The sequence below is a fragment of the Martes martes genome (assembly GCF_963455335.1).
Source record: "Martes martes genome assembly, chromosome: X".
Classification (NCBI taxonomy): domain Eukaryota; kingdom Metazoa; phylum Chordata; class Mammalia; order Carnivora; family Mustelidae; genus Martes; species Martes martes.
Window position 1 is genome coordinate 4,333,625 of NC_137897.1, and position 21,140 is coordinate 4,354,764.

Here is a 21,140-nt window from a genome sequence, read left to right on the forward strand (position 1 = left end):
GGAAAAGCACAGTTCTCACTGCCCTCATATCTCTCTCGGTCTAAAGGCAGTGTCAGACGATCAGTTTAAAGAATTCAAAAACCTTTCACGCAGGGCGTCTGGGTAGCTCAGTGTTAAGCCTCTGCCTTTGGCTTACGTCATGATCTCAGGGTCCTGGGATCGAGCCCCGCATCGGGCTCTCTGCTCGGCAGGGAGCATGCTTCCCCCTCTCTCTCTCTCTGCCTGCCTCTCTGCCTACTTGTGATCTCTGTCTCTGTCAAATAAATAAATAAAATATTAAAAAAAAAAAGTTTTCATGCTATGACTCCTGTCCGTAGTTTCTACAGATGTTGGTGAATGGTTTTACTCCTTTATGGTGTGTGTGACTGTGTGTGTGTATATGTGTGTCCACACAAACACAGAGGCCGTGTGAGGGGTCTGGAAGGACACCCCCTCCCAGGTGATGAAGGAGTAAGGAATGGTTACGTCCACAGAGTAAGAGTTACGGGGTTTCCAAAGTCCTCCCTTTTGTATTATGTGAAGCAGGTGTCATTTTTATAATTACAGAAACGTTAAAAGAAGGGACATTGCGGTGGTGACTTGTTACATGAAGGGACAGGTTCCAGACTTAGGACTGTCCTTTACTCCTACGGTGATAAATCTCACGTGTGAGAAACCGTCCTGAGACTCACCGACCGTCTTCGTACACTGCCGGGGACTGCTCTAAGACTCTTCACCTGGGCAACCAGACAGCCTCCAACCTTCACGTACCCGCTCCTCATTCAGTTCTAGCCCTGGATTTTCAGGTGAGCATTAACTGGTGCCAGCATCACGGGACACGGGGCTGGTGGTCCACTGACTCCCCCTGAGCTGAAGTCCTTATACCGCGGCCCCCCTCTAGCCCACCTCGCCCCCCGCCGCCTCACCAGGTGCCATAAACCCACAGGCACAGTCCCCGCCCCAGCACGGTTTCATTCTGGCACAACTCTTCTTCCAAATCCCACCCGTTCCCCAGTCTGCGACGCAGCGAGAGATGAGCTCCACACCAAGGACCTTCCCAAACGGAGCTGAGAGCCCTGCCTATGTCCTCCTCAAGCACACCGGCAACGAGAGGCCTGGCTTCCAGGGGTCACAGAAGCAAGTCCCTTGCTGCCTGACATAAGTCCACACCCACTCCTTTCCACCTGGAACAGCCGTGCCGTCTCTGCTCACCTGCCCGTATCTTACACGTTGTCCTCAGTTTATCGCCACGTCCAGCACCTGCAAAAAAGCTGCCACTGTGCCAGGTATAAGATGCCTTATTTTGTTTCTGTCCACAGCCCGTCTTCAAGTTCTGTTTGGCAGGAACTATGCTACTGCGGGGTTTCACTCACGTGGCTACGCACGTCCCCTCAATGGACTACACACCCCACGGGGAAGGTCCCCCGGAACTCCAGCTCGGCACCAGACGCATGGAAGGGCTCAGGGAGGAAAGACAAATGTTACGGGACAGTGCCAAGGGACCAAAAGCCTTCCTGCCCACCTGCATGGTGGCGAGCACCGGCAGAAGAGGAGGGAGGCTGTCGACAGCCCTGCTGATGGCCTCCAGGGGCTAAGGCTGTAAGAAACACAGACAAGGAAGCCGGGAGGAAAAGAAAAGGCGCACACTTCGCGTCGATGGGAGCCCACGGGATGAGACAGGCTGTCTAAAGACGCACTCAGGGGAGCCACGGGATGAGGGCCCCCACGGTGCTGGGTCAGGCGGCTATATGAACGGGCGTTGTCTGTCCATGAGGCTGAGCAGAGACGGAGAAGAGATGATGCACTTCTCAGCCCTCGTGAGGACCGGATGTGGCCTGGGGAAAGGCCCCACAGACACTCTACTGTGTACCCGCATCTTCCTGTGGGGGACCCGAGCCCCAGGAACAGTTGGGAGAGCTCGGTGGGACAGTGGGGACTGATCCGCCACACACCCCAACCTCAGAGGCCAGGACACCTGCCAGCTCCCCTCTCTCAGTCACCCCTCCCTGTAGAGAAGGCCTGGGCGCCACACCGCTGGCTGTCCAGGGGACCAAGGTTCTAAGTCGTCATCTCTGCTCTGTCCCTCGGGGTGATCTCGTAAAGAGCGAGGAGGCAGAGGGCTCAGAGGTGCCCGTGTGTGAGGACCTGGCCTTGTCACACTCCTCTGAACTGGCCCAGCGCCCATGCCTGAGGCTTTCGCTTGGGAAATCCCACAGCCGGTGGAGAACAGAACAGGGAAGCCTTCCAGATGGTTCCATACCATGAAAGGTACCTCTTTCTTGTTACTGCCCTTCTAAGCCAAATTATCACACTGACTCAATTACGCCAAAATACATTACTGCATCGATCTTGAAGAATCCACGGATGAAGGAACTGGTCGGAAACAGAATGTAGATAACCAACACCTTCCACGAGGAATACTATTGAAAAGGTTTTCCTGTATGCCACGTCAAGTACACGTTTCAACATGTAAAACCACATCTGTTAAAGCCCCAGAAAACCTACAATAGATGAACCAGGTGTGGATAGTTTTCTACATGGTTGCCACAATTTAAAAGAGCTCCATTTCCGTAAAATAAACCCTTCCCTAGCGGGTGGTTTCCCTTTGCCTATGAAGACACGTACAAAACGTACAGCGCACACTGCTCCGAAGTATTTCCTGCTGGGGACGCCCACGGCGCACTCCTCCAGAACGGACCCTTTCTACACCATTTATCCATGCAGCCCTACTAACCTGAGAAGGGGCCTCGTCAGTTCTGCCTGTGTCTTCAAGCCCAGTGGGTCGGCCCTATTCTCCAGGTAGGTACGGACACACCCCTGCATCACTATCAGGGGCTCCTGCCCCTGGTGATGGGCCCGGGAAAGGACACAGCCCTGCATCCCAATTGGGGGCTGCTTTCCCTGGCAATCTGCCATCCATTCCTCCAATTTAACTTGCTAAATACCTGCGTGGGCCTCAGCTCTCACCTTGAAAGCAGGAAATAATGAACGCCAGTGAATTAATAATCCAGCTTCCCGACAGGCAGCCTTCTCATCTAATAAACCCAAGGTGACTTCCAGGACCAAACACACCGCAGCAGAAAGCACCTTTGGAAGGAGAAGGGATGAAACTCGTCTGGGGTTACTGGATCGTCCCCAGTTTAATCACGGGAACGAAGCAGGGAGTGAACCCAATGAACACCCAGATCTACGAACAGGACGGTGGCCTCTCTTTCCGAATACTGTTCCTGCACCAGGGCTCTGGGAGGTCACCTTTGCGGGGGATTTCAGCTTTGGCTCAGGTCCTGAGACGACAGGTGGGGTGCGGAATGGGAGGGAGACAAGACGAAGCATGTGTGTCTCAGGGTAGGAAGCCACCCCTGCTTTCTGCAGGGTTCATCACAGTCAGATAAGGAACCTTGCGCTTCCTACTGCAATCGTACCAGCCTCCCCGACCAGAGTGGGTAAGAGGTCCGCAATTGGTAGACAGAAAAGCCAGCCAGGTAACTTCTGCAGGGCTCAACTGTCTTCCAATGACGAGCTCCTGCCTTACTTTCCAGGCCGAAATTTCTGGATTTGGTGATCTTCTGTGATTATCTCTGAGTGCAGAGGATACTTAGTCGTTGTTAAAGCCGAATGGGACACCGCGACTGAATTCGCCACGTAGAGGTCAGGACATAGACATCTTAGCGTTCTAGGCCATGCCAGCTGCGGACGTTTGAGCTCGCATTTTCTGGGTCCCGCCGTGGAGCACAACTCAAGGATTTCTTAGAATATAGGACAAAAATGCAAGAAGGAGAAGCACTTCAGAGGCTTGGGTCGATAAGAAAGCAAAAAGGCATTTGCATACCTAATACACGATGGGTGCTCTGGTATTAAACAGTGAAAGATAATCCAGGTCAAATGTTAACCGTCTGGACAAATCCTTCGCTAGATTAACTAAGAAAAAACAAGAGAAGGCTCCAATAACTAAGATCAGACATGAAAAAGAGGGGACATTAAAACCAGTGCCACAGAAATTTAAAAAAAAAAGGATGTAGGAGAATAGTATAAAAAAGTGTATGCCAAGAAATTAGATAATCAAGAAATGGCTAAACTGCTAGACACATACGCCCCTGTCTCAAGATCGAATTAGGAAACAGAAGGCCTGATTGGATTTGAAATACTAACACGTGTTCCACAATCAGAAACCTCCCAACCAGGAAAAAGCCATCACCCATGAAGCCTACCGCACAACCAAAGAGGAATTAACACCAATACTGCACAGACTCTCCCAAAGATTTGAGGAGGAAGGTATGTTTGCTCATTCTGTGAGGCCAACATGACCCTCCTACGAAAAGCAGACAAAAACACTACAAGGAAACTGACAGCTATCATGAATGTTGGGGCAGAAACACTCGATAAAATACTGGCGTACTGATTTCAGCAGCACCCGTATTATACGCCGTCACCAAGCGGAAGTTATTCCTGGAATGCACAGACGGCTCGCAACACACAAAACCCACGTGATGCACGTTAACAAAATGCAGGGCAAAAACGACATCCCCTGACAGGGAAAAAGCAACAGACAAAACTCAACACCTTCTCACGACACTTAACACTCAAGCTGGGAAAAAGAAAGGTAGGAAGAATAAACCTGCCTCAACGTAACAAAGTCTGCACGGGACAAGCCCACGGCGCACACCATCCTCAACAGAAAAAGGTGGAAAGCGCTTCGTCGTACATCAGGAACAAGGTAACAGTTCTACGCATCGTATTGGAAGACCTAGCCAGAGGCCTCCGAGATGGAAATGGAGATGGGAAGTGATCCCTGCTCGCAGATGAACATGACCTTACACGTAAAAAACCCTGAAGGTTCCAAACACACCAAGACTGTCAGAACTGAAAAAGAAATTCAGCAACATTTCAGGACACAAAAATGAGCACGCAAAAATCAGTTGCGTTTCTGTATAGTGACAGTGAACAATCTGAAAACAAAGTTAAAACAATTCCATTTATAATACATCAGAAATGAACACACTCACAAGACGGTGAAGGCCTTGTACACGGAAGTTACAAATCACTGCTGAGAGTCATTTAAAAACATGATACAAATAAATGGAAAACATCCCCACGTTCATGAACCGGAAGATCTGACACCGGTAGAATGTCCACGCTCCCCAAAGCGGTCGATATGCAGATTCAAAGCAATCCCTACCAAAATCCCAGGGGCGGTTTTTCTTTTTTTTTTTTTGCATAAGTTCAGAAATTCATCTTAAAATGTATGCAGACCCTCAGGGGACTCTGAGCAGCCATAAAAATACCAGAAAGGAATACTAGAAGTCGGACGTCTTGAACTTCTTGAAGATACATTACAGAACTGCAGGAATGCAAGCAACGTAGTGCTGGCATGAAGACGAACGGAACAGAACGGAAAGCCTGGAAATGGACCTTCCCATACACGGTGGAAGGATCTTCAACAAAGATGCCGAGACCACTTAAGCGGGAAAGGACGGCCTCTTCCACAAGGTCCCACCCAAGCGGGACTGCTGGGTATCCACACCCCAAAGAAAGAATGACGTTCAGCCCTGACAGGACACACAAAGATGAACCTGAAGTTAACGAAACACCTAAAACTAGACATTCCTAGAAGAAAACAGGGGGACAGCTTTACGGAAATGGACTTTGTGATGATGTCTTGGATCCGACAGCAGAAGCGCAGGCAAGGAGAGCAAACATAGACAAGTGGGACTGCATCCAACCTAAAAAATTCTGCACATCAAGGGACACCATCAAGAGGGTGAAAACGTAACCCAGGAAATAGGGAGAAAAAAAAAATCTGCACACCATGTATCTGATAACGGGTCTATCCAGAACTTCACAACAACCTATCGACAACTTAACAACAACCAAAAATTAACCCTATTTTTAAAAATGGGCAAAGGACTTAAAATACAAAATAAAATACTTTCTTTCCAAAGAAAATACAGAAACAGCCAAAAGCAAGTGGACTGATGCTCCACATCATTTATCATTCGAGAAACGCACGTCAAAACGACAATGAGGGGGCACCTGGGTGGCTCAGTGGGTTGAAGCCTCTGCCTTCGGCTCAGGTCATGATCTCAGGGTCCTGAGATCGAGTCCCGCATCAGGCTCTCTGCTCAGTGGGGAGCCTGCTTCCCCCTCTCTCTCTGCCTGTCTCTCTGCCTACTTGTGATCTCTGTCTGTCAAATAAATAAACAAAATCTTAAAAAAAAAAAAAAAAAGACAATGAGTTGTCGCTTCACACACCTTAGAATGGGTGCTAAGGACAATCAAAGACCCACAGAAAATCATTAAGTGTTGGTGAAAACGCAGAGAAACTGCAACACTTGTGGACACGGAGAGAGAAAATCATACGGTGCCGCCAGCGTGGAAAACGTTACGGTGGCTCCTCACGAGACTGAAAACAGAACCACATGTAAAGCAAGAAGCCCTCTTCGGGGCACACAAGCACGGAAGCCGAAAGCGTGGTCTCAGAACCGTACCTGTGTTCCCACGCTCACAGGAGCCCAGACGAGGAAATGACTCCAGTGAGTTTCAGCAGACGAAGGGACAAACAGTGTGTCCAGCGGTACAACGGGAAATAAAGGGAGAGCATCGTGTCTCGTGCTGCAACATGAGAGGGCCTTGAGGACACGACGCCACGCTCCAAAAGCCCGTCAGGAAAGGACAAATCCTGGAGGACCCTCCCCCCACCGTCCCATATGAGGTTCCTGGAACAGTGCAGTTCACGGACAGGACGTGGACTCGCGGTGCCAGAGGGAGGCGAACGGGGAGTCAATGGTTGATGGGGACAGAGTCTCTGTTTTGCAAGATGAAGACGTTTTAGAGATGGATGGTGGGGACCGTGACCCTCGCAATGGCTAACTGGACACGTCAAGGTGCGTGCGACGGTAAGTCTTACTGTGTCTGCTTTTAACCGTGATTTAAAAAACGAGCTGTACGGGTCATGGTCCCAGGGCCCTGGGATGGAGCCGCGTCAGGTCGGGCTCCCTGCTCAGGGGGACGGCTGCTTCTCCTGCTCCCTCTGACCTTCCCCTGTCTGTGCCCACTCAGTCTCTCTCTCAGACGCATAAATTTAAGAAAAAATCTTAAGAAAGGAGCTGTGCGGATGTGTTTGCATCAGGAAGGGTGATGAGGCCATCTGCGTGTGTAAAGGGCGGAGGACGGGAGCCGAGGCGTTTGGCGTGCATCACAGAGCCTAGACCCACTGACGCTCGGCTAGGCCCGGCATCCACGCACAGCCCACATGGTTTCTGTGTCGCGGGCACTGGCGTTCGCCGGGCCTTTCCAGGAAATTCTCTACTTCCAGCCTTATCCAATGTGCGCTCTGGGATGGATGGATAAATATTTCTAAAAAACACACACGTTTCAAAAACGACTAGGATTCACTTTAACACAACTGTAAATCCCCAAATCACTGCCGTAACTGCAGATTTTCTTTTTCTCTCTCTCTCTCCTCACTTTAGGAATTCCGAGACGGAGAATTCACCTGTCTTCCTGAAGATTCTTAAAACCGCGCTCCGTTTTCAAGCATCTTTCCACCCTGCCATCAAGAACACTCCTGACCTTCTCCTTTCTAGCAAGAAACAGCAGACCATTCGGTTCCGATCGATGCTTAGTTAACAAGCGCCACGAAACGATGAAAAGTCATCTCTGCTTCCACAGGAAAACAAGCAAAGAGAGGGGTGCAGGGTGCCACCTATTAGATCTCGAGGCAATCCCAGCACGGATACGCTGTTTAGATAATACCGGAACAAACAGGGTTCAAATGATTTTGGATCTCGGGACACAGGGCAAGGAATGTACATTATTCTGAAAAGACCAGATGGAATTACAGCATAGGGTCAGCCAGACCGTCTCTGGGGTGGCTGGGAGCCTCACCCAAGACGAGATCTTGCTGAGACGGGATCGAGACAAAAGACGACACAAAGCCAGCGCATTAACGGGCACTGGCCCTTTGCCGTGATTTTGGAACAACGCGGCGGAAGCTCCCGAGTACAATCCCGTCGGCGGGCGGGCACGGTACCTGGCATCAGCCCCGCCGTGGGGAACACTTCCTTCAGCTTCGTCTGGCTTTCTTCCACCAGCTCCTCTTTGGACATTGGGAGCTGCAGGACGTCTATGATGATCTGGGCTGCCTCTAGCGCCTTTTTTCCCATAACAAGGGACTTGACCTCCCAGCTGTATTTCTTTCCGTAGCGGTCACATATTTCCTGGAACACCACTGAATAGAGCCGCTCGGTATCTGCAGGGAGAGAGACAGGGCGATGGTTAGGGGGTTGTGCTGTGCAAAGGTGGACCCCTGGCCCGATAAGCACGGGGAGCTGTGGAAATGCTGGCAATGCCGCACGTCATTCGGAAAACAAGGCCCGGGGTCGCCACCTCTCTGTTGGCTGCAGTGTGTCTGCGGCTGGGATCTGGACGATTAAACACGGAGAGAGAAATGAGGCCCATTTCATTGGGAAGCAGGCTTTGATACAAGCTCGGTGTGTCTGGACCGGGCGTGGTGAAGGCCATCCCGCGAGGCCAGCGGCTGGGACTGAAGCTGCCGGGAGCAGGCAGCACCCAGGGGCTGTGCGGGCAGCCCTGCGCTGGCGGGGACACTTCCCTGCCCCCGACAGTGAGCAGAGCGGGCGTGTGGGTGAGGCCGTGGGAGCCAGGAGGCTCCGTCGTGAGAACGGGCCGCGTCTGTCCAGGCTCGCGTGGCTCTGCCGCGCTCTCCCCGAACCTCACTCACAGCCCTTCTCACGCCCGCGGTGTGTTGCGGGTGGGGGGTTTCCCACACCAAGAAGTCCGGGACACCAGCCGGGTACGCGACTATACAGCTCACGTCCGACACAGGTCCCACAGCTGAAGGGCTGCCCAAACCGTAACGAGATGCCACCGCACACCAGTCAGAGGGGCTGCTACCGAAAACACAAGCAGAACCAGCGCCGGCGAGCATGTGGAGGAAAAGGAACCCTCGTGCGCTGGGGCTGGGAATGCAAACGGGGGCAGGCGCTCTGCACAACAGCAGGAAAAGTTAAGGTCAGAGCTACGACACAGCCCAGCTGCTTCTGGGTATTGACCGGCAGGAATCAACAATGCTAATTCAAACACGCACGTGCTATAGGCACAGGGCTCCCGGGTGGCTCAGTCGGTGAAGCGTCTGCCTTTGATCAGGTCGTGATCCCAGGGTCTGGGATCGAGCCCTCCATCGGGCTCCTTGCTTGGCGGGGAGTCTGCTTCTCCCTCTCCCTCTGCTGCTCCCCCTGCTTGTGTTCTCATTCTCTCTCTCTCTCTCTCTCTCTCAAATAAGTAAATAAAATCTTAGAAAAATGGACCTGTGCACCCCATGTTCACTGAGCATTATTTACAACAGCCAAGATATGGAAGCAACCCCCGTGTTCATGGATAGACGAACGGATAAGGACGGTGCACAGAAGAAAGCACTGCTTAGAAGAAAGGAAATCTCGCCCTTTTGGACAGCACGGACCGACCTCCATGGTGTTCTGCAAAGTCAGAGAGACACAGGAGGTCGTATGATTTTGTTCCCTTGTGAAATTTCAAGGATGAAGCCAAGAGAGTAAACAGCGTCTTTAACACGGAGAACGCAGCGGCGGGCACTGGAGGGGAGGGGGAGTGGGGGAGGGGTGGGGTAGGCGAAAGGGACCTGGAGGTTCACACTGCACGGAGGGAGTGAGTCTCAGGGATGGGGGACACAGCGCGGGGAACACAGTCAGTACTTTGTGATAGCTCTGCGTGCGGCACACAGGCTAACTGGGCTGACTGTGGGCAGCGTTTTGTAATGCACAGAAACGCACGATCACGACGACATAAGCCTGACAGTAATAGGGTATTGTGAATCGGTTAAACTGGAAATAGCCGGCGCTCAGCCCCACAGGACTGCCCCAAGGCCCCGGCGATGCCAATTTCAAGCCCCAGCCGTCTCCTGTGACGTAGATGGGAGGTCCCAGGACCCCGTCTTGGGCCGCACATGCTAGAGTGGCTCCTAGAGGTCAGGAAACGCTGACTCACTGTCCCCCAGTGTATCACACAGGGTACGAGCAACGATGCAGGGAGCGTGCGCAGGGCAGAGGGGCAGAGGGGGAGCTGCACAGGGAAGGGTACAGAGTCCCGTGGTCTCTCCCGTGCACCTTTCTCCCAGCACCTGCACGCCCGTGGCCTCCAGCGGGGAAGCGCTCAGGGCGCCGGTACTCTTGGAGTTTTCATGAAGGCTTCACCACGGAGGCCTGAGGCATCACCACACCACCTGCAGCCCTGGACCCCTGTCCGGAGGACGCGGACAAACAGGAAACGCCACGGTTCCCAGCACGCCTTGCTCGGCTGGCGCAGGAGCCCACCCGGGAGGGCCTCTGCACAACTCAAGATGCGCCTGTCGCTCACGAAGGACAAGGGCTTCAGGAACTCGGTTTCAGGAACCAGGGTCTGGTAGTAATTGGCAGTACCACTGCTCACACACAGCACAGGACATCAGATGCGGCACCGTATTTACATCTGTTTACGTTGACGTCCCTACGTGTTTAACACATAAACGGCGTTAACAGTGACACGAGCAATGACCAGCGCCGTGAGCCGGGACAGGTCCTCAAGTATTGAGTACAGAAATATGGTTAACAGCAGTGACACTCGCACGGCAACCCCCACGAGCTACGATACTCCCTGGGCGAGGTCCGAACACGGTAACATTTGCAGGGAGAGTATCCGCGTCTCGGGGAGGGCTCATGTGTGCTGGCCGTCGCCGTGACGGGCATCCCTGCGTCCATCATGGACCCCGAAAGAAAGGTCCGTTCACTGAAAATCCACGCGTGAGGAAAGGTGCCTGTGAAGTAACCAATGTCTCCGCAAGGCAAGCATTTCCAGACCAGGGGAGCCACAGGGGACCGAGTGTGCTGGCGATCCTGAGCCCAGGAACGCAGAAAGGCTCTGGCAGGAGGCGTCCCCAGGGCCCTGGCCTCGCTGTTGGCTGTGGCAGCAACACAGACACTCGGGGAGGCCCGAGGGTGATGGACGGGGGCTGGTCACACATGGCTTGGAAGACACACAGAGTCTGGGTTCCGACGAGTTCGGGACACGGACCGGCCTGCTGTCATTTCCGCGGGAAGGCCGATGCGGGGCAGGAAGCAACAGAAGAGTGCCCATTCTAGACTGAATTTGTACGGTTTTACCCAACGATGAGACCACCTCTTCTGCACGGGAGACAGCATCTGGACCCGGCGCCCAGTGACGTAAAGAGACTGGGGGACAGGCGGAGAGAGCAGAGGCCCAGTGTGCACGAGCAAGAAGGAATTCCCACACGTGATCTCCACGTGCAGGTGCTCACACTCACAGACGTGTTCACTGCGCGGGCGTGCACACAGGCGTCCGTGCCTATCTGGGATTGACTAAAGCTGCTCTGAACGTCGGCAGGCTGTGACCCGCGCTTGGCCGGTGTCACCCGCAGACCTCTGCTCCTCCCTGCGCCCCGTCCGGTGGCCGCCCGGCACACAGGGCAGCAACCCCGGGCCCATGGATGGCAGGAGGCATGGGGCTGTGCCCCGTGAGCCATGGCTATGGCGGTGTCACCAACGTGTCCATGTGCATCTCCCCCACGGGGGTCCAGGCATGCCTACACAGGACAGCACACCTGCCACGTGTTTGCTGCTGGCTTGACGGATGTCACCATTCACACGTCCCTGTCCCTGGGCTCGCTGCACCTGCTAGGGGATCTCTGGTTCTTCCAGGTCGGACTGGGGCTCAGCAGGCACCCTGGACGCCTCCCCCGGGGGCTCTCGGGGTCAGCACCAGCTGCTCCGTGGGACCCTGCTCTTCTTTCGGTGTTCAGGGTGGGCTGCCTCCCCTCCGGCCCCCACACCTACTTCCCACGGTGGCTGACCCTGTCTTCCTCCCATCGCCCCTCTGAATGCGTTCTGCCGGGACCTCGCTGCGGCCTTGGTCCCCTGGGCCATCCTGGACCCTCTGCCCCGTGGTGGGGCGCTGAACACACAGGTCTCAGCCTCCCCGCCTGTCAGGCAGTCGGGACGGCTCGCACGTCACCTCTGCATGGGGGAATAATGCCTCTTCGGGTCTGGTTTGGTTCAGTTGGCACAAAAGATGGTGAGGCTTTAGGAAAACGCTCCCGGGGTCGTCTGCAGAACAAGCGGCAGTTGGGCCAGCCGCCGGAGTGCTGGGGTTTCCTGGAACGCGCGCTGCCCCTGCACGTACTGTTTGTGCGGAAGGCAGACGACGGACGGAAGGCTGGCTTGTCCCTGTCCTCAACAGCAGAAAGGCCTTCCCCAGCCTTCTGGGGCCGACGGGATCTGGGACAAACGGTCCTTTCCCGTGCGCCCCCGTGAGGGGCTCGGAGGAGCAGGAAAGACAAGGACGGACAGGCAGGGATGCTGTGTCTTCACCTTCTTCACTTGCACATCTTCCTCTAGGACCAGAGACAGGTCTGAGACAGAAGGAAAGTCCTGGCACCCAGTGAGCGAGAAACGACTGTGGGGGCTTAAAAGCAAAGTCGAACGTGTGGGGAGACGCAGCCAAGGCCCGGCGGAAGACGGACATAGCATGCGGGGACTCCTGCTCATGCAAGTGGACGACAGAGAAGAAAGGGTGTGACAGAAGTACTAATCCCAAAGACAGAAACACGGCGATGGCGTTTAAAACGCTTTAAACGGGGACACCTGGGTGGCTCAGCCAGTTAAAGCCTCTGCCTTCAGCTCAGGTTGTGATCTCAGCATCCTGGGATCGAGCCCCGCTCGGGCTCTCTGCTTAGCAGGGAGTCTGCTTCCCCCCACTCTCTGCCTGCCTCCCTGCCTACTTGTGATCTCTGTCAAATAAATGAATAAATAAGATCTTAAAAAATAAAATAAAATAAAATGCTTTAAGTAGTGTTTATTTAAAGCCTCGTGTCAGAGCTTTTAATTTAAAAGACACTGGGCGGTGGAATTATAAATGTGCAGGGGACGGTGCAGACGGCGTTTCTTCACAATGTCGATCAAGTCCCCCCAAACCTTCAGTGAATGAGCGAGGATCCAAACGAGTCATTACACTCCTCGGATCCAACGATGTGTGCGCCAGCGCGTGACGGCATCCTCACACCCTCGAGAGACCGCGGTTTGAGAGGAAACCGTTCCAAAGACCTATCTTTTCATCGGGAGCACGGGGTTCCCCGTTCAGAAGCGAGGGAGCGAGTCCCAAGCTTTGCAACTCGGATCTGTGCTATTTTTCAGCAGAACATCGTCACAGCATGTTACGGAGACGAAACTGCCGCCGTCCGCAGGTGTGTTAGAAGAACGTTGCTCGCAAAGGCCAGCCTCCCTCCGGACTGGCAGAGGGAGACCATGCAGCACCGGGGAGCCGCCATGGGTGCACTGATCACGTAAGCGGGCACAGGAGGGCACGCGACGGGAGACGGGACCCTGGCAAGCTGGGCAGGGTGGCCGCAAGCCAGGTGTCGTTGTGGGTGGCATGCTGCCCTCCCAGGCGGGGAAACGAGACACTGAGGTTTAAAGCCACTGAACCAATGTTAAAGGGCAACCCTGTCTTGTACCTGGACAAAGACTGCCTGTGCACGGTCACCTTGACGGCCTGCACTGTGGTCTCTGAGGCGGAGGTTCTAGAAAGGTACCATCTTCTTCTCATCGCGAACGTACCGACTCCCAGAGCCGGTCTGCGTCTTACCCCGTAAGGGTAGAAGCGGGGAGGGTGTTTCCCCACGTCTCCCTTGCAGGAAGCTGGACCGTACAAGCAGATGCCTCATTCCAGTTTAAAAACAAGCAGTCACACGGCTTCACAGCCAGACTCCTTCATCCACGTGACGCTGACAAGCACGTGTTACAAGACCGGATTTTTCGAGGCATCTGGATGGCTCCGTCGGCTCAGAGTCTGCCTTTGGCTCAGGTCACGACCTCGAGACCCTGGGATGGAGCCCCCCACATCCGGCTCCGTGCTTAGCGGGAATCCTGCTTCTCCGTCTCCTTCTGCCTGCCGCTCCCCCTGCTTGTGCCCTCTCTCCATCTCAAGAAAAGAAAAGATGAGAAAGACCCGATTTCTCTGCTCATCCGCATTTCGCTCCCAGAGCAGACCTGAATGAAATGAGGTCTGGGGAGAAAGTGTGGACATCAGCAATTTGAAAACTGAAAGGTAAACTCTCAGCTCGACCACTGTTTAGCTGACAGTCCTGGTTAAGGTTTTTAAGCTTCATAACTTGGAGTTTCTGCCCGGGGAGCAGGGATGCCTAGCCGATGTCGGTCTGCAGGGCTGGCTGGCTGTCACCAGACACTCTGACGCCCGCTGCCCGGGTCCGAGACCCTGCCCTGCAGCTGAGAAGTCACTGAAATCTGCCAGCACGTGCTCAGCCCCCCAGCTGGGCCCTGGGTTACGGCCCTGCAGAACGGGGACAGTAATGGGGCCACGACACACCTTCTGAGTGGCCGTGGACTCGATGTAACTTAGACTTAGGCCGAGTTCTGAGCACGGCATCTGGCCACGGGAAACTCCAGCATCATCGTGGGGAACCCTGGCTGTGGGGACGCCTGCCTTGCACCTGAGGTGCACAAGGCTTGTGACCAGTGAGCCTCCCTGAGTTCAGAGACCACAAGACCTACTTTCTCACCGCACAGCAGTGCTCCAAAAAGGGCAAACACTTGTTCTGACAAGACCGGCCCTCCTGAGACCGTTTCCTTAAAAAAATGAAACAGCAATCCGCTAACTCTTGGCAGTGTCTTCACAAAGGCACAGCACGTTTTGGGCACATGGAAGTAGCTTCATGAACGCTTGGTAACTAACGGTCTGGCCTGGTACATGACCGGGATCTCTCATTTCCGGTTCCTCAACCCATCAACTTCTACAAACAGAGACATCTTCATTTAGCACCAAAATCGGATCTGGGCTGGCAGGAGGAGGGTTTAACGTTCGCTGAGTGTGATTTCCTGACGCAGTTCTCCATAGGAATAGCTATGGGTTTGCGCCTGGGTCCTGCCCCAGACCCTGCCCCACCGAGAGTCCACGCATCACACAGAAAACGCATTGTAACGCATTTTAAAGCCGATAACGGAAAAAGCCGATAACGGAAAAATCTAAACAGAACCGGCTCCTTGTAAAGCAGGACAAAGCAATCAAATGCTTCTGTCCCAAATGATATTCTCTCCAAAAGAGTCGTGCTTTTATTATTTCCAATGACAAAAGGGGGGTGGGGGGACCAAAAGCCGGTGCTTGGTGGGACAGACAGGTTAGGTCACGGAAGGGACGTTTTCACACGGAAGAGCCCATGTTGAGTGAAAATCGAAGTGTCGCAATGGGGCAGATGAGAAGTCGGGGCTGAATGACGGCTTTCTTTCACTCACAAGTGTAGCAGGGTTTTCGAACGGGTGAACACTGCCTATTTTACGTGAAACAGCTCCCAGCCTAGACTACCGTTTGATAAATGTGGGGGTGTCATTTTTCTAAGCTGTTTCGAGAATACGTAGTAGGTGACGGGTAACTGCTGAACAGATAGGTCTTTTTTTTTTTTTTTAAGATTTTATTTATTTTTCAGACAGAGAGCAGGAGCACGGGCAGGCTCCCGGCTGAGCAAGGGGCCCAGGACTGCAGCGATCATGACCCGAGCCAGAGGCAGACGCCTATCAGACCGAGCCCCGCAGGCGTCCCTGAACTGACATTTATTTACTGACCGGGGGTGCAGTATCTTCGGGGAACAGAATCAGCTCCCCGAAGATACTGTACCATGAGTTTCTGATTCTCTGCACTGGTTCCCAAAGTGAGTCCCCAGGGAGCAGCGCCAGGAATGTGCATTCCTGGTCCCACCCCCCAGCTCTGCAGACTTGGAATCTGGGGTGGGGCCCTGCCCAGTGCGGTTTATCGAGCGCCCCCAGGGCCGTGGGTGTGTGCTAAAGTTGAAAACCAGTTAGCTAACAGACCGTGCTTACTGACGCCCGGAGCTTTGTAAAGTCAGTGATTTTAAAAAGGGATCAACGCTAAGAAAAGCTTATTTTCAATGATGACATATACAGATTTGAGTAGAAACTCAGGGGGAGAAAACACCGATGACATTCATCCCCATGTTGACATTTGTTTCCTTGTTTTGCCCCCAAAGGAGATCTAAGTTAATACATTCTTTTCGAAAGACAAATTCTTTAAAGTAAGAAAGGCGGAATGTGCCCCATTCTTTCTGAAGTTAACGCCAGCAAAGGACTTCAATTCCTGGAGTTGTCGTTCGCGTGCACTGAACTGGGTGCCTGTGGGGAGAGGAGCCGGCCAGGGTTCTGTCCAGCAAGGCACGGTTATACACCGCAAGGACGCGCCTCCTTTGGAGCAACACCAAACTCACCAAACTCACCACACTTCTCTTTCTTTTTTTTTTTTTTTAAAGATTTTATTTATTTATTTGACAGACAGAGATCACAAGCAGGCAGAGAGGGAGGCAGAGAGAGAGGAGGAAGCAGGCTTCCCACTGAGCAGAGAGCCTGATGCGGGCTTGATCCCAGGACCCTGGAATCATGACCTGAGCCAAAGGCAGAGGCTTTAACCCAGTGAGCCACCCAGGCGCCCCAACGCCACCCTTTTCTTTAAAGAATAAAGGACAGATGGCTTCCTGGGACATACCCTATGGAAAGAATGAGTTCAACAGCTCCTTTTTCTCTTAATGGGAAATCAAGAAGACAACTTGCGGCCCCGGAACCAGAGAACCCAGAGTCAGAGCTGGTCCCTGGCAGCCCTGATTTGAGGACAGCCACTCCAGTTCTCACCCGCGCCATCTGCACACTCTAGGGCGGGACTGGATTCCCCCAGCAAATGCACTCGCAGCCACAGGAAGGACATCATCGCGAATCGGGAGTCCTTTTCCAGAACTGGACTGCGGGGCGCGTCACACAGCTCTGAGAACACCGGAGCTCTGAACGTCGTGGGCCTGGAACGCCGGTGACTCACGGGAGACAGCAGCGGGGCCGTCTGAAAGCTCTCGGTCTGGTATCTCCACTGCCTGGGGCTGTTCTTCACTTCTTCAGGCAGCCAAGCTTGCTTAATAATCCCTAGAACCCTGAAGGCAAAAGCTGTTTTGTAAGGTCACTGCGGGCAACGGGAGCTAAGCGCTGCTCCTGCCGCTCCGGGACACAGCCCGCAGCTCAGAGCCTCCTGGCGGAGCCGATGTCTGGCTCCGAGGGGCTCCCGCGGGCGCAGGCTGGCCTCCCTCTGTCGATCGGACTGTCTGGCCGCTGTGACACACCAAGGCCAAGGCAAGGCACGTCTGCGTACGGACGGGAGGAGCATGTCTGCCAGGAGCGGCGGTCGGCCCGGGAGTGCTAGGAAGGCTCTACAGGACAGCTGGGAAGGGCAGAGGGAGCAGGAGAACGCTCCGGTTGGGGCTTAGCAAGGGAAGAAATGAGGCCCTGCCCGAGTTTCCAGTCCTAAATTAGAAGAGGAAGTGTGGAAGTCCGCGAGGGGCCCTCGGATGAGACCGGGCAGGGGCTCTGATTCCGAGCGCGGCGGGAGTCCCGTGGAGGGAAGGCTGCGTGACCTGATCGCGGCTACAGGGTCGGTCTGGGGGAGCAGGAGGGGTGTCTCTCGAAGCGGGGCCTGCTATGGGACGCTCTGGAGGGCACACCCGGGGGTGGGGGGTGTTCCTGCACTGAAAGCCGGCAGCCACAGAGGACTGAGCAGGTGGCGAGTCGTGCCTGCTGCAGAGGTTATGCTCTGGCGTACGGGGGTGGGCGTGGGGCTCAAGGTCACAGCTGTGCCGTCACCTGTGTCCCAGGCATGGTGCACAGAAGGAGGCTCTTGTGTATAGGGAGCAGTGAGCTGCTGGATAATGCATTGTGGCTCAGCTTCCCAAAGGCTGCTGTCCCTTGCTTCTGGACCATGACCCAAGATGGGGAGGCACCAGCATACAAACCCAGAAGTCAAAAATCAGGGACCACAGGCCCTCTGCGGATGCTGCCAGCCGGCTCCCACGTCTGCCTGGCCACCCAGCGGTCCATAAGCAAACCCTGATCATATCCCCAGGCAGGCGGTGGGATTCCACTTGCCCCGGTACGCCACCCTCTTCACCCAGGAACCTGTCCGCCCGCATCCTCTGAGCCCTGCTGTGCTCTCGGCCACTCAGGAGGGAAGAGCCCCCATGCCAGCTGCACACCAAAAAGCTCCTGCGTGGGGATGAGGAGTTATTTAGGAGGAGGCCCCACCACAGCTGGGAGTCACGGCCGGGGTTTAAAGAGCTGGTGCACCACTGTGGGCACGGACACAGCCGCGTCTGCGTCGGACCCTCTGCGCGTGCCCCAGGCCTGCTGGCAAACCCCGTCGGCCTGTTCTCCCTCATCCTGCTAAGGATCACGAGGATTCTGTCCTAAGAAGGCTGGTTTGTGGGAAACGCCTTCAGAGCCTTAGCGGGTAAAGCTGCGTCCAAACGGAAACCAGAGATAACAAAGTCACAGGGAAGGAGGTCCCCCCCTCCTCTCAGCCAACAACCAACCACCCAAAAGCATTCCAGGAATCTGGTGCACTGGAAAGCCACAAGCAGAAACCACGTTCTTACAGGATTCCAGCCGATCTTTACCCAGACATCCTTCCATTAAAAAGCAGCAGGCGCTATGAGCCTCCACAAAAAATTAAGCTACCTGGATATTTAATTGTAATGTCTGCTCATTTCGCCTACTTATTAGGGATCCAAAGACCTCACGGCTCTCCGGTGCTAAACACGTATTTTTCATGGTTAGGATACTGAAAAAAAGAGAGAAAAACCTACGATGGTATAAACTAGAACCCAATCCAACGTAAAATTGATTTTCCCCCCCAAACTCAAAACTCAGACCAAGTCTGAAACGACAGAGCACAGAGGTCCCTGTGGAAGACGTATTCATAAATCAGTAACACCGTGTGTCACGGAAGTGAGTATGACACGCATCACGGCGCAGAAGCCTAGATGAGCAAGCTTAACAAGCAGCCATCAATCGTGGGGACACAGCCATGGCACACGCCTGAGACACGATGCATTCCGATATTTATTGGCTACCTATTGTGTGACAGGCCCTGAGAAAGACCTGATAATTGAAGCCGAAATGGGTGTTGCTGCAAGTGACATAAATCTGTGATGTCGGAACCAAACGGCTCCCTCATGTTTGTCCGGAAAAGTAAACAAAGGAGCAAACACCTACAAAGGTCTGACAAACTGCAGAAAGAATGATTGACAAAATGTCAATACATCAATGCGAGTATTTCTCAAGACGTACTGAAAAGTCGCCACCGTCGGCTCACCCCAGTGTGTGTGCTGGTGGCCCAGAAAGGTCCCGTTGGACGTGCACGCAGGAGTCAGGCACGGAGGGAGGGTGCGTTGGGACACGCACCTCCTCGCACTATGGGCAGGAGAAATAAGACGGTGAGCACATGTGAGGAAGGGAAGGACTGGCTTGTGTTCCCAGGCAGACACAGCACGTTCGTACCTGCTGGGACACTCAGGGGCTTTCTCCCACCGCCACCGCCACCGACTCTCCGTGAGTCGGGCGAGAGAGACGCACGCGTTGACTCTGTGCTAGCTACATAACCTTTCCAAGGAGCCTGTGCATAAAAGGTACTGCTTCCTTGCGTGCAGGGATGCAAACGACGGAAATGCACAATTAACAAGCAGGAAATTATGAATCACGGTAGTATTTGCTTCACACGGGAAGGTTGCTTGCTCTAGCAGGTCACAGAAAACTAAGTATTTGATATATCACCTCCCATGGTGCTATCAGTTCTGAACTGTAAAGGAGTAATAATAAAGGTGATGACTTAAAATAAGGAGCAGGAATAGTACTAACCACGTGAGTCATCCTGTGTAAAGTAAAACCTGTGGCTGGCATGTGGTGTGACTCGCTGGCATTATCAGTTACTCCACTAAGTAGGTATTGGTATTGGTCTAAGGACTTTTTTTTTTTTTTCTGGTAATCCGTACTCAATTTCTAAAACTCATTAGAAAAGAAAAAGATTAATTTATTTTAGAGAGAGTGTGAACAGATGGGGAGGCAAAGCGAGAAGAGTGGACTTCCTGCTGGGCATGGAGCCTGACGTGGGGCTCGATTTCACGACCCGAGACCACGACCTGAGCCAAAACCACGAGTTGGACCCTTAACCCACTGAGCACCCAGGCGCTCATCTAAAACATGAGCTGGTTCCAAAAATGTTGCTGGATCACACACAGATGTACAGAAACATACCTGTGTAATGTTTCTTAGGATCACAGATGTAAATATAAAACCAAAACTCCAAAACTTGTAGAACTGGGGCGCCTGGGTGGCTCAGTGGGTTAAGCCTCTGCCTTCAGCTCACGTCATGATCCCAGAGTCCTAGGATCGAGCCCCACATCGGGTTCTCTGCTCAGCAGGGAGCCTGCTTCCCCCTCTCTCTCTGCCTGCCTCTCTGCCTACTTGTGATCTCTCTGTCAAATAAATAAAATCTTTAAAAAAAAATTTGTAGAAGAAAACACAGCATCTTGGGAATCTTGGGTTATATGAAATTTTCATACACAGACCACAAAAAGTAGGAGTTGTAGGAGAACACACGTATAAAGGGGCTTTCATCAAAATTAAAAGACACCAGTAAGAAAACAAAAGGCAAGCCACAGGTAGAATAAAAATCTTTACAACACACACACACACGCACACACACACTTTCACGTACTGCACTTGCATCTAGAATATATTAAGAGCCTAACATTACAACTCAAGGATGAGACAAAAACAACCTGCCATTGACAAAAAAAAACACAGCCCCCCCACCGCCCGCAAAGTCTACAACCTAATTCCCAGGACCTCGGACTGTTGTACCCCACAAGGCGAAAAGGATGTTGTACGTGACCAGTTAAGTGTCTGGAGATGGGGGGTGGTCCTCGATTTTGCAGGAGGTACAACGTCATCATCAAGGGTCTTTACAGACGAAGGCCGGTGGGTCCGAGTCAGAGGAGGTCTGGGCACAGAAGCAGGGGCTGGGAGGGAGGGAGGACCACAAGGCAAGGAATGCGGGCGGCCTCTCGAAGCCGGAAGTTAAGAAAACAGTCTCCTCCAGACCGTCCAGAAGGAACGCAGCCCTGTCAGCACCTTCATTTTAACCCAACAAGACTGATGTCCTTCTGGCCTCCAGAACACTACGATAATAAATCTGCTGTGTTAAGCCATGAGCCATGAAGCCATCTGTGATCATCTGTGATA

At 53.4% G+C, this 21,140-nt stretch overlaps 1 protein-coding gene across 3 annotated transcripts in view; it reads right to left on the minus strand.

The window, feature by feature from the left end:
• PUDP (pseudouridine 5'-phosphatase) overlaps positions 1-21,140 on the minus strand; it is a 76,908-nt gene that overhangs the window by 33,470 nt on the left and 22,298 nt on the right. For all 3 annotated transcript variants that reach the window (XR_013966312.1, XR_013966313.1, XM_080795665.1), the window contains exon 2: positions 8,009-8,227. Coding sequence is in view for 1 of the 3 variants with exons in the window: in XM_080795665.1 (XP_080651791.1) it covers positions 8,009-8,227 (219 nt within the window). In the remaining 2 variants the exon portion in view is untranslated. The remainder of the gene's footprint in view (positions 1-8,008; positions 8,228-21,140) is intronic.